The 13,741-nt window shown below is 35.4% G+C and overlaps 1 protein-coding gene across 1 annotated transcript in view; it reads left to right on the forward strand.

Moving 5' to 3' along the window:
* LOC107693075 (uncharacterized) overlaps window positions 1-13,741 on the forward strand; it is a 29,812-nt gene that overhangs the window by 12,505 nt on the left and 3,566 nt on the right. The window contains exons 16-30 of the mRNA XM_016492320.1: window positions 1,633-1,753; window positions 1,991-2,150; window positions 3,161-3,243; window positions 3,675-3,751; window positions 3,979-4,136; window positions 5,357-5,491; window positions 5,709-5,885; window positions 5,976-6,116; window positions 6,221-6,334; window positions 6,514-6,633; window positions 7,053-7,126; window positions 8,655-8,865; window positions 10,458-10,610; window positions 11,325-11,498; window positions 11,594-11,819. Of these exons, the coding sequence (XP_016347806.1) occupies window positions 1,633-1,753; window positions 1,991-2,150; window positions 3,161-3,243; window positions 3,675-3,751; window positions 3,979-4,136; window positions 5,357-5,491; window positions 5,709-5,885; window positions 5,976-6,116; window positions 6,221-6,334; window positions 6,514-6,633; window positions 7,053-7,126; window positions 8,655-8,865; window positions 10,458-10,610; window positions 11,325-11,498; window positions 11,594-11,819 (2,124 nt within the window). The remainder of the gene's footprint in view (window positions 1-1,632; window positions 1,754-1,990; window positions 2,151-3,160; window positions 3,244-3,674; window positions 3,752-3,978; window positions 4,137-5,356; window positions 5,492-5,708; window positions 5,886-5,975; window positions 6,117-6,220; window positions 6,335-6,513; window positions 6,634-7,052; window positions 7,127-8,654; window positions 8,866-10,457; window positions 10,611-11,324; window positions 11,499-11,593; window positions 11,820-13,741) is intronic.

The following is a 13,741-nucleotide window of genomic DNA, read 5'->3' on the forward strand; positions in this document are numbered from 1 at the left end:
ATTTTCACAATTTCACAGTTACTCAATATAAAGACATAGTACTTTGCCAACATTTTGAGGCAGGCTGATGCCCATGGGCATGTTTAAGTAAAATGTTGAGGTCTGACAACCTGAAAAACGCAGGATGATTAGATAGATGGTTCAGTCATGGTTGTTCAACAATCGAATCAAAAGTTAAACATGAGAGTTTTTCATATGATTTCTTCAGGACGCTCACAGGAAACAATAAATCAGAAACAAGATCTCTTAAATATCTTTAATATCTCATATGCCTTAAATGTTTCTTCTAGACAGCAATGGGACTGCATCTGCTTCTCTGATTTTTTCTCTTGAGATTTTGTGATGTCATATACAAACAGATTTCTGAATGACACATTTTTTAGCTTAGATTTCATAAATGGTCTTGGGAGGGAAATCCTGTTTTCCATATTATGTCTCCATGTCTTTGATCTAAATCTTTAAAGAAAGCCATTTTGCACACGGTTATGCACCATCAATGGGGCCACTCTCATAACATCTCATGGCAGGCAGCTGCATCTGTTGCATCAGGTCATATGAGGATGTTAATATCACTACTCAGCCAGCAGAACAAATAAGAGCCATCAAGTCTTATCGTACATGATTTTGGCAGCTGTGATTTGCTGCTTTGATCTCTGAAGATTGGAGAAATATTTTGTCAGCGTTGTCTGCTGCAAACTGAACAGCTTCATCAGTAAAGTGTTTCACACTGCCCACCTAAGCACTGTGGTGCTGTGTAACAGGAGTGTAGGCGTGAGTAGAGCTTCGGCACTGAGCCTATTTTTGTGACATGTTCCATGCAGAAAATACTCAGCAGAAATTGTACTTTAAGACAATTTATCAACATAATCTTTTGCAGTATATGAAGCAATATAAATATTGGAGCAAACCAGTCACCCATTGTCAGGATTGATGCAAGGTCCACATATTTGGAGCACTTTGAATTTCATTTCATCTGAATAAATTACAACGGCCTGCATCAGATTTGCTGAATGAAATCCAATACTCATTTCTTACAAATATTTTGGGGTGCTGATTCCAAAAATAGTGCCCGTTTTGCTGTAGCATGTCACACTTTCTCACAAAATATGATGCATTTCCTAACATTTTGGATTTTTGGCAACTGGCTGCTTTTCTTATTTTTATAAGTGCATTAAAGCTGATAAATACATATAATTTGAACAATCATTCTTATTTTGTTTAATAAACTGTATGTGATGGAAAGTTTTTAGTGATTTTTTTAAACCAGCATCATCAAAATAGGTATTATTAGGCCTTTTTACAAATCAGCAGAAATTGTATTAACTTGTATTCATTCTCAGTGGCCAACTCCTGATAACTTTTTTATACTGTGTTGCTGTAATTAATTAAATACTCAAAGCAGTTACATAGAAATCACTCTTATCTTTTGTATAGAGCCATAGAGTGCTCATGTCAGCACTCTGAGCTACTGTATTACAATATCTACACTACAATTTATTGCCAGATACAGATAATGAAAGTGGTACATTGGAGACCATATGCCAGAACTTTGTGCTGAGAAGTAAAATCAAATACTTTCAAAGCCAGGCCCTCTCATTAGCCATGTTTTATCTGTATATGTGTGTGTTATAGTTCTCATCAATGACAGTGCAGAAAACCTCAGTGCATTCCTGCACCGCGGTCAGGTCTACATGACGCTCCGGCGCTGGCGGCAAGCTATGGCTGACTTTGAAGCTGTGATCAAACTTGACAGGTGATGTCCCAGCCTCCTCCACTCTGTGACGAAAAGACCTTCATTTTCTTTTGTTGCACCAGTGCAGCAGGCCGTAGTTGAGGATAAATTTATTGAAGCATGAAACTCTTTGAAAGTTACTTTTCAAAAGATCTCTTCTTGGTAAAAAGTGACACAAAGTCTCTGAGCAGCTTATTTAAAATCAATGAAATCATATCTGAGTCATCATCTCTTCTCTCTGTGTGCACCTCTCTAAAGTCACAGCAGATTTGCGGCTGTTGCCCACGTCAGTTTTGGACTGATCTGTATGCTGAATATCGGCCGACAATATGAGGCCATCAGAAGGTTCAGTAATGCATTGAAGGAGGACCCCACCTATGTAAAAGCCTACGTATGCCGGGCCAGAGCCTATTTCAGCGTAAGCGGCTGTTATATGGATGATTTGGACTGCTACATAAAAAGATGAACAAATTTATTATCGATGTATTTAAAATAAAAAGCATAACTGTTACTATTGTGTATAGATCTTAATCAGGGTGTCACCATATTTAATTTTTGGCAGGAATGAAAACAAAGCTGTGAGGAATAGAAGTACAGTGCATTCAACAGACTGTACTGTTGTTTAACAACAAACTGATTGTTCAGCTGACAAAACCTCTTTAAAAAAGACTTTCAGTTGATAAAAACTACATAAAACAGTTTTGAAAGTTGTGAGTTGTGGAAATTACATGATTTACGACCTTTATACAGCACATGCCATTGTAAAGACTGTAAGTCTGTCACTCACAGCCTCGTTTTCATCTGCATTAAATTCAGTATGGCATCTAAGCCGACTAAGATCTATAGTTGTGGTTTGCAATTTAAACAAACCCCAAACAATGTTTGTGCTACAGTATGTTCATAATTAATACTTCAAATCATGCAGCTTGTTGAGGAGGTGTTATCATTTTTTCTTGTGTTATGATCTCACTTGCAGGGGAAATAAATATGTAAATATAAAGAAAATAAAAAATAAATCCAACAAAATGTATTTAATATAAATTTCTACAAATATGTTTTGCTATATTTATAAATATAAATGTATGTATGTGATAATTTAAAAAAAGCTTTTGGTGATTTTATTTGACTGTTATTCTTTTGTTCCTATTTCCTTTGGTCATTTTCCTTTGGCCACATGGACTGATTATTTCTGATTATTGAATCTGATAATAATCCGAATCTGATATTATAACCGATTACTTCTTTTTCTTTTTTTTGATTGTTTATTTATTGTAGAATAAAGCCAGGGGATTATTTTATTTTCAGTTAATACTGTGGATAATGGCATGCCTAGTCCATGTTAATTTTAGATTTTGGTTACTAAAATATTTTATTTTAATGTAGATTTTTATAAAACTAACTAAACCAGTGATCTTGTATTTTTCACAGGTGAATAATCTGAGTAGAGCGGTGAAGGATTTGACTCGAGCCATACATATAAAACCAGACGCTTATGATCTGCACATCATGAGGTAATTTGAACGTACAAATTTGCATGTCCTTGATTCTTTTATTAATTTCTAGCTCTTGAGTTGCTGTATGGTTCTTAGGAGATTAAAAACCTAAAATGCTTCCTCTCGGAACCTTATTCAGAATACCACCATGTTTATTCTGACACAAGGCTGTGAAGGATAGAAGTACAGTTTGTTCAATAGGTCTTACTCTTAATTGCGAATATGTCTTCCCGAAATTCCAGTTAAAAAATGGCTGTGGAAATTGGACATAATGTAAAACCTCAAATCAGTGCAACCAACTGAATGGAATTTACTTCTGTCCTTCATTTGTCTTAATTTAAAAATCTAACCTTGACTATGACAACAGTCTATAAAAAACCCTTATTGTTTTTAATTGGTGAAACTCTGCTATAGAGAAAAGTTCTTTCAATTTTTGTGTCCGGTTTTAGAGGGAAGTACTTGTATGAAATGAAACAGTTTGACCTGGCTACCCTCTGTATACGGTATGCAGCGGAAATGAAAACAGGTAATGATCACATAAGTTAATTTCACTCTTCAGCAAATTGCAAGCATACTTTTAGTTCCTGAAATATCCGAGCCCTTCTCTCTGCCCATCTTTTAATGAGCATCATTAAATCTTGTTAGGCCACCTGGCCCAACTGAAGGTGAAGTAAATCTTTCAGGGAAATGTGGTTTATGTTGCCATAACAACAACTAGACCCAGCTGTAAAGCTCTCCTCCTTTCCGTCACAGCTCTGGGTTTATCACCGGTCCAGCAAGCTGTCGTCCAATCGTTCCTGGGGAACTATGCCAATGCCGTCATCTGTCTCAAGGAAGCGGTCGATACGTGCCCTTCTCCTCCACACCTCATTCTTCTTGGGAGGACGCTGATGAGGGAGCACAGGTTCAAAGTGAGTCCGAGACTCGTGCAGGGTGTATCTCGGTCAAGCTCTGTCTGGCAGAACTAAGCCAGCAAAACACCGAACAAACTTCTCCAAAGACACCAACACAAACAAGTCATTATTAGTATTACTTTTTCAGCAGCTTTAGAAATACACCAAAGTGATAAACTAGAGGCTGTGCATTACTGTTATTTTTACCGTTATTTGCACTACTGTTCAAACATTTGATTTTTAATCAAAAATTTTTGATCAAAAATACTGTAAAACAGTGAATATATTTTAAAATCTTATTTATTCCTCTGATGCAAAGCTAAATTTTCAGCATCATTACTCCAGTCTTCAGTCTCACATGATCCTTCAGAAATCATTCTAATATGCTGATTTGGTGCTCAAGAAACATTTCTTATTATTATCAATTTTGAAAACAGTTGTGCAGCTTAATATTTTTGTGTGATTTTTTTTTTTTCATAAATGCATTTGATACATTTTAAATAAAACAACAAGAATTATATCAAAATATATGCACTGTGGTGCAATTTGTTTCACGATTCTTCACTGAATAGAAAGTTTAAAAGAACAGCATTTATTTGAAATAGAAATCTTTTGTAACATTATAAATGTCTTTACTGTCCCTTCTGATCAGTTTAGTGCATCCTTGCTGAATAAAAGTATTAATTTATTTTAAAAATGTTCTTGCTGACCCTAAACGTTTGAACAGTAGTGTGCACTTGTACACTAGTGTACACAGCAGATTATTTTTGTTATTGTGATCTTAATTTATTAAGAAAAAAGATGTATTTTATGAAAAAACACAATAAATAATTTGTCTGTTTTAATGTAGTTTGTTACATTAATACAGCTATTTTTTTGTTTTTGTTTTACAGCAACTTGGCACACATTTAGATGTGTGTGCAATTGCTATTTCATGTTTTGTCTTGCTGAACCATTCTAGAATTTAATGAGAAACCTTATTACTACCATAGTTCAAACATTTGAGCATGGCACTAGCAACGCCAAGATCACAGGTTTGATTCCCAGGGAATGCATGAATATAACTTATATAATGTATATCTTGAATGTAATGGATACGTCAGCCAAAAAGTCTTTTTGTCAGCATTCTGTAACTTCCGTTACCTCTTATAAAGCATCTTTTTGTCTGTTAGTAGTAGACAGTATTGTGACCTATTAATGCTGCAAGTTTTCCATGGTTTATATTATGTCATACACAGGAAGCAGTGGAGAGTTTCAGAAAGGCCCTGTCACTTCTGGGTACCAATAAAACTAAACTCATTACTTCACAAGAGGCTGCGGAGGTCTTCTATCTTATGGGCATATGCTACATGAAACAAATGCTTTTGTTACAGGTAATTCATTGAATGATAAAGTCAACATTAAAACAAATAAAACGTACCCCTTTTGCTTTCTTCAAACACGTTTCTGAATACTACTATGTGTGGTCCAAAAATGATAACACGCATGTAGCATTTTATTACATCCATAAGATGTGATATTTAAAATCTAAACAGATGGAAACACAACCATATCTGTCACTATTCTCTTATCACCTTTTTTTTAATTCAGGAGAGTGAAGACTCTCTTCTCCTCCATGCTTTGGATGCTTTTAACAGCGTTGTGAGCATGAACCCAGACCACGCTGAGGCTCACCATCAGAGAGGACTGTGCCGCGTGCATCTACAAGACTCCACAGGTGTGCAGGACTTTAACAAAGCTCTCCAAATCAACCCCAACCTCTATCAGGTACACCTTGATTCTAACTCAATGCATGGTCTGTCTGAATTAATAATGTTCTGTGCAATAGGTTCAGAATAACACTTGTTTTTTTTCAAGGTGCATCTCAGCCGAGCTGCCCTTTATGGGGCTCAAGGACGATATGCAAAGGCTGTACTCGACTGTAATGAAGCTATCAGGATCCAGCCCAAGAGTGTCAAAGCATACTTGTATAAAGGAGCTCTTAAATTCTATTTGAAAGTTAGTAAAAATAGCACAGTTTTGAGCATAATTACCTGTCACTTGAGGCTGATGATCTCTATGGTATTTGAGAGAAATGTTGTGCACTTATCATCTTGTTTTAGGCATACACGAGTGCAGTGGAGGATCTGACAATGGCAATCCAGATGGACAGTGCCTGTTCATTTGCTTACTACAACCGTGGCGTATGTTTTCATGAGCTGCGGGATTATGAACTGGTTACGTTTCTTTTCATTTCCCCATTTTGCATCCGCTTTTTGAAAACGGCAATGTATACAGGATCATACAGAAACATATACAAATGCAGGATGCTTTTTCATAACAATTGCACTTCTGCATTTGCATTTTAATGCATAGTTGTTCTCTTCCTCCGCATTATTTCTCTTTAATCTTCAAGGCTCTCAGAGACTATAGCATTACGCTGCTCTTGGGCTGTAAGATGGAGCTTGAGCTGAAAGTCTTGATAAACCGTGGCCTTCTTTATGTGGAGCTGAATGACTATGGCAGTGCCCTTCAGGTAGGCCACAGTTATAAAAAAGAAGCATTGATTGCATCAGGCCTGTAATCCGTTTGTCTGTAGGATTTTGAAAGCATATTCATCATGAGATTTATAGTGAGGTTTTTCATATTTCTCTATTCTTGTTTTCATGAAATGTCATTTACAACTCAGTTTTACATCAATAAGTTGACATGTTTTGGAGATTTAAAAAACGGTGTTGTATGAGTTTATCCCATGGGAATTGATTGGATTGTCAGAGTAGCCATTAAATATAAAAAATAAAGCCAGGTGGTTTTAAAGGATGTTTTGGAATAACGTGAACCGATTTTAATAAAGTAAATTGAGTAATTTTTTTGTTAAGTTGACTTTAGTAGCATTTTTATAAAAGCAGTAGTAGTGAAAATAATGTTAGTGAAAATTATTGTGTTTTGTTTTAGGATTTTAAGGCTGCAGCACAGAAACAACCAGAGGATGTAATAATTCTTCATGCACTGGGAGTTATTCACCACAGGTGTGAATTTATTTTGAGTTATCATTTAGTACGATTGACTGTTTCACAGTGCTAAATTGCCAAGCTTAAGCTGAGAACCATTTTGACTCAGCAGTGGCAGTGGGGTCATAATAACTGCTCCACAGCATGTTTAACTGCTATTGTGTTTAAAATAAAAGATCAAGGCTTTAGCCCTCTGAGACACATCATGGCAGGTCATGTGGTTTTATTCACTGAGAATTTCTTAGAACTAGGAATTCACTGAATTTTGTTGAGTTCTGCTCTTCATTCTGCTCTTTATAGTGAAGTACTGAATGCACCACAGTAAAGAGATGATTCATATAGTATCAATCTGTAGGTTGCATTATGGAAAATCAAATTTATCTTGAGCCTTTAAAGTAAAATGATTAAAAATAAAATAAATATAACACACACATGAAATTATGCCGTTTATGTAAAGTCGTAAAAGGCACAACTGCAAAAAAATAGCATGTTTATTAAGAGGATAAAATGTAAAACTAAATTATGCCTGAATTATGAAATTATAAATAAATTGTGAGTAATTATGTCTTTTGCCACAAGAAGCTTAGAATATAAACACTGCATTCAAAAGTTCGGGGTCCGTACAATTTTCTACTGTGGAAGGCATGATACAATTTTTTTTCAGGATTCTTTGCTGAATATAGAGTTCAAAAGAATTTATTTGAAATAGAAATCGTTTGTAACAATATAAATGTCTTTACTGTCTGTTTTGATTAATCCATCATTTCTGAATAAGCGTATTCAAAAGACAAAAAAACTTTTGGATGATTGAGTTCATGTGTGGAAAGTGATAAAAATGTATGACATGGCTATTATTATTATTAAAGCACAAGAACTTGTCAGAGAAAAAATTACTGTATTTTTCTTCTCGTAGTCCTAAGGCATGAGTTTGAGTGGAAGAACACTCTAAGGACTACATTATTAATGGTGTCCTGAAACCTTGTATGACATTTATGAATAGTTATCTAAGCTCTGTGAACTGTGCCGCTTACCGTGCAGATCTGCATTTAAATGGAGCATTCAGAGCATAATATATCTATAATTTTTATTGATCAAAACTCAAAAGTTGCTGCACTTCCAGAATGCGTTCAGTCTGACTTATATCAGATTTACAGCCTATGACAGACAGGACATCTCATCTCTTTACATGGACTATATAATATGAAATATCTTAGTAGCTCACTGACGAGACGCATTGCTCTCTGAACTATCATTTACAAAAGAACAGAATGCTTTCGAATCCATAGAAGTCGACATTTGCACATTTTCATTGCTTTAAAGGACCACTTTCAAATAAATGGCTCTTCACAATAATTCTGGATGAATTCAAGGCTCACACTGGGAATGTTGCACAGCTTGTAATTCAGTTTTCAAAAGCAAGAGAGAGGGGATGTTTTTACAGAGAGTTTAAGGCAAAGTTCATAATTAAGCAGACAACTCATTTTCTTGTGCAAACAGAATTAGGACACATCACTGAGGGTGATCACTTTCTTTGTCTGTTTTCAAGGCTTGGCCAGTTACAGGAAGCTGTGGATGCTTACAGCCAAGCTTTAAGACTTGATCCCTTCTTGCAAGATTCCCATGTGGGCAGAGGAAATGTTTTCATGGATTATGGGCACAATCACGCCAGGAAACAAGCCCAGAGGGACTTCCTCTCAGCCCTGCATCTCAATCCACTCTGTTCAAGTGCCCGCATTAGCCTGGCATACAACTTACAGGTAGTGTAAAAATAATTGTCTTGCTTCTTTTTATTTCTCACAGGTTGATCTTTCATAGCTTAACAGACTTAGAGAAGTTCCCAAATGCTTCATTTAAGTCTCTGTTCACATCCTTCTCTTAATCTTCCTTTGGAGAAAAAAAAAAAAAAAAAAAAAGCTCTCAAATGAATGTGGATAGCATACTACCCCTTATAATTTGGTTTTGGGAGAATTTGATGTGAAATGTCACTGAATTTTGACAGCAAACTTTTGTATCCTGGCAAAAATGAGCACCATTGTGATCCTTTCTGAATCTTTCATACATGATTACTGTTTTTTCCCCTATAGAAACATCAAACAGGAGATTTAAACGGTCTCTATTTAATCTCATTGATGTTTAGGGACCTAACTGAGATAGTATAGAGATTTTATTTGTATGGGTAACATAAAAAAGTTTGCACAGTACTGCTGTATTATAAATTGCATTTGTTACAGTTGTATTTGTATGGAAGCTTATTTCTGCGACGAAATTAAAAAAGGTCATTGTGACTTTTATCTCACAATTCTTTTGTCTTTCAATTCTGAGAAGAAAAGTCTTATTGTGAATTTATAACTCGCAATTTCAAGAAAAAAAAAGAATTATGAGGTGAAACGTCACAATTACCTTTTTTATTCTTTTATTCATTGCCAAAAACAAGCTTATTTCCTCCAAGGAATAAAAAAAGCATTTGTGACTTTTACGCAAACTTATATCTCCCAATTGTTAATATCTCACTATTTTGAGTTTATATCTCAGACCGTTTTACTAAAAATTGTGAGAAAACAAAGTCAGAATTGTAAGATAATTACCTTTTTAAATTTTTTATTCCTTGGCAGAAATAAGCTTCAATATTTAAGGCATCAATATTTGTATCTTCTCAGATGCAGCAATATCCTCTACTCAACAATTAATATGCTGGATGATATGGGCAAGTCGTGTTATCTCATATTTCTGAAATTGAAATCTTCTCCTATTTTGTCTGTTGCCTATTGTGATTTTATGTCATACATAAATCACCTTATCATAAAATGTTGTCTTGTAATACACATAATAATCTCAGCAGGCAACCAGCATGTCCAAAATATGTCTGTTATGGGAAGGAAACTAAATCACAAGAAAGTAATCATAACTGACAGTAGATTCTTGACAACACCATTAGTTATTGTAGAATTCCTCAATTACAGAACGATTAAAATATTTTGCATTACAAAAATTTGAGTGGTCTCTTTAAATGCTTGAAATGTAGATAACAAGAAATTATACATAATAAATAATTTATGCTTGGTTAATCTTAACCTTGTTAACCTTGGTAATCTTAATTTCTACATTCTCCTCTATTCAAGACTTTTGTTTGTCTGTCTGGTATCTTTCGTCTCTTTAAGACAAACCACAGAAATCAGGTCAACAGTAGGAAACAAACAAGGATGTATCTGATTGCTTTTGGTATTCATCCTGGCCCTCATTATCTCTGTCTCTTCCCCCAGAGAGGGAACCGTATCTTGCAGACAGCCTGTTGCCTCTCAAGTCTATTGATTTCCACTAATCCATGTCGATATCTTGTCCTCTATGGCAGGTTTTGGGATTCTTCCAGAGAGCCTGGAATCAGTTCACTGTGGCTGTAGAGGTGAACCCTAAATGCTGGGCGGCGTATGAAGGCAGAGCTGTCACCAGCCTACAGATGGGCAACATGTTTGCAGCCCTGCAGGACATTAGCACTGCTATAAAGGTTGTTAGTAAAGATTTTTTAAAGAAATTAATACTTTTATTTAGCACGGAAGTGATCATCAGTTATAATGTTACAAAATGTTTCTGTTTCAAATAAATGCTGTTCTTTTGAAATTTCTATTCATCACAGAATTCTGAACAAAAAAATGTATCACAGATTCTACAAAACGAACCAGCGCTGTTTTCAACGTTGATAATAATAAGAAATATTTCTTGAGCAGCAAAGCAGCATATTAGAATGATTTCTGAAAGATCATGTGACACTGAAGACTGGAGTAATGATGCTGAAAATTCAGCTTTGCATCACAGGAATAAATGACATTTAAAATATATTAAAATAGAAAACTTTTTTTTTAAATTGTGGTAATATTTTACATATATATATACCCAGGGCCGTCCTTAGCTGACGCGGGGCCCGGTGCGAGGTTGGGAGAGGGGCCCCCCTCGGTCCATTCGCCCGGTGCGACCGCACCAGTTGCTCCCTAAGGACGGCCCTGTATATACCATTGTGGTAATATTTTACAATATTACTGCCTTTATTGTATTTTTGATAAAATAATTGCAATCTTGGTGAGCATGCAAGACTTATTTCAAAAACATGAACAAATCTTACAGTATCAACCCCAAATTTGTTTAACAGAATGTATTTATTTATTTAGTCAGTTTTTTGGTGAATTTTTCCTATCATATCTCTTCTTGTCTTTGCCCTTTTCAGTGTAACCCTCATGCAGAGCAGCTCTTCACAAACCGAGGTCTGATCCAGCAGTTCATGGGAGATAAAGCTAGTGCCATGAAGAACTACCAGACCGCTATCAGCCTCAACCCGGAATATTCCCTCGCTTACTTCAACGCTGCCAACCTCTTCTTTTACAATGGACAGTTTGAGCAGGTAAAACCAGAGGCAATTCGGTACTGACTCTCTTGAGACTCTCTAGACGAGAGCCGCTGAGATATATAGTGAGTCTCATTTTTTCTGCGACACAGGCATGTGAGTACTACAGCCGAGCTTTTGAGCTGGACCCCTCAGATGAGTCTGCCATCCTGAACCGAGCCATCACTCACGCTCTGCTGCGGAAGGTCCCAGCATCCCTGCAGGATTTCAATGAGGCTCTCTGCCTCAACCCGCTGTCTGCACATGCCTATTTTAGCAGAGCCAACCTGTACTGCTCTCTCAGACAGTTCCAATCAGCCGAGACGGACCTTACGCAAGGTGAGCCGTAGCAGACTGAGTTCACTGCCACCTTTTATTAAAGGAGCAGTATTCAACACTCATGTACCATTATGTCCCCTGAAGTCAATTTATACACTACCAGTCAAAAGTTTGGAAGAATTAAGATTTTTTGGGGTTTTGAAAGAAGTCTCTCATGCTCAAGGCTGATAAAAACAGTAATATTGTGAAATATTATTATAATTTCAAATAATAGTTTTCTGCTTTAAAATGTAATTTATTCCTGTGATCAAAGCTGAATTTTCAGCATCATTACTCCAGTCTTCAGTGTCAAATGATCCTTCAGAAACCATTCTAATATTCTGATTTGATGCTCGAGAAATAAATACTTTATTCAGTAAGGGTGCATTCATAATAATAAAAACAGTTATTTTAAATTGTAATATTTCACAATATTACAGTTTTTTTTACTGTATTTTTGATCAAATAGCACAAGAGACTTCTTTCAGAAACAGTAAAAATTGTAATTATTTCAAACTTTTGACTAGAAGTGTATATGTCATTTAAGGATTTTTTCACTAAACATTCACATTACCATTTTCCATGTCTTTTTGTCCAGTAGTATAAAACAGGCTGTATTTGTTACTTATTCTTTGTAGAGACAAAAACTAAACTAACTTGTACGATTTATTTAGGCTTTTGTTTTTAATTCTATTTTTATTTGTATTTCAAGCTGACATGAGAAAGATAACCTTATTGCAACTAATTTGGTAGTACGCAGATGTCACTAATTCTCCTATGAATACTGAAGGTCACATTAATCATCATGCAGCGTGTCATGAGAGAGCAAGACCAAAAGCTGACTACAGAGTATATTGTGTTTCTTGATTTCAGTGGCGTATATAGAAAGGTTATTATGTTCCAACTTTGAAGCTTCCTGATATTAATATGCCAATAATGATTCATCACTTTACAGGGAGATTTATACATCATGCTGACTTTCGATGTCATCTGCACTTAATTCTGTCTGATAACACTGGCTGATATATCTGTGGAGGGCTTTTGTCAAGATGATGAATGGAGAGCTGGTGAAAAGATAGCAAAGTTGTCTTTATCCTCAACAAATCCAGACAGTCATACACGTGCTAGTCTCAGTCTTATACAGCATGCAGTCAGACCTCCCACAAGTCCACTCATTGACCGTCTGATACAAATTGCACACTGAAATCATTAGCTGTAAGATTTTTGAACGTTTTTGAAAGAAGTCTCTTATGATCACCAAGACTGCGTTATTTGATCAAAAATACAGTAAAAACAGCAATATTGTGAAATATTATTACAATAAAAAAGATCTATTTTCTGTTTTAATGTATTTTAAAATGTGATTTATTTCAGAACTTAAATTTCAGCATCATTACTTTAGTCTTCAGTGTCACATGATCCTTCAGAAATCATTCTAGTTTGCTACTCAGGAAACCTTTTTTATTATTATCAATATTGAAAGCAGTTGTGCTGCTTAACATTTTTATGGAAACTGTGATACATTTTTTCCCCAGGATTCTTTAATGAATAGAAAAAGCTCAAAATAGCTGTATTTGATTGAATCTTTTATACATTATAAATGCCTTTGCTGTCACTTTAATGCATCTTTGCTGAATAAAAGTTTTCATTTATTTAAAAACTAAATAAATACTGGCCACAAACTTTTGAATGGTAATATGTTATTTTTTAGTTATCTAAAAATAAATCAGTACTTATTTTTATGTCTTTTCTCAGTATTCAATTTAATAATTTTCCTCACAACCGTCCCTAAACGGCATGTAAAAAATTTTCCTGTCCTGTCTAAATGGCAGTTCTTGACCTAAACAAGCTGTAGTGTAGAACAGACTTAATACTCAAGAGTCCAAAGACTGACTTCATTAGTGTGTGTGTGTGTGTGTGTGTGTGTGTGTGTGTGTGTGTGT

This window comes from Sinocyclocheilus anshuiensis, unplaced genomic scaffold (assembly GCF_001515605.1).
Source record: "Sinocyclocheilus anshuiensis isolate Anshui unplaced genomic scaffold, SAMN03320099.WGS_v1.1 scaffold222, whole genome shotgun sequence".
NCBI lineage: Eukaryota > Metazoa > Chordata > Actinopteri > Cypriniformes > Cyprinidae > Sinocyclocheilus > Sinocyclocheilus anshuiensis.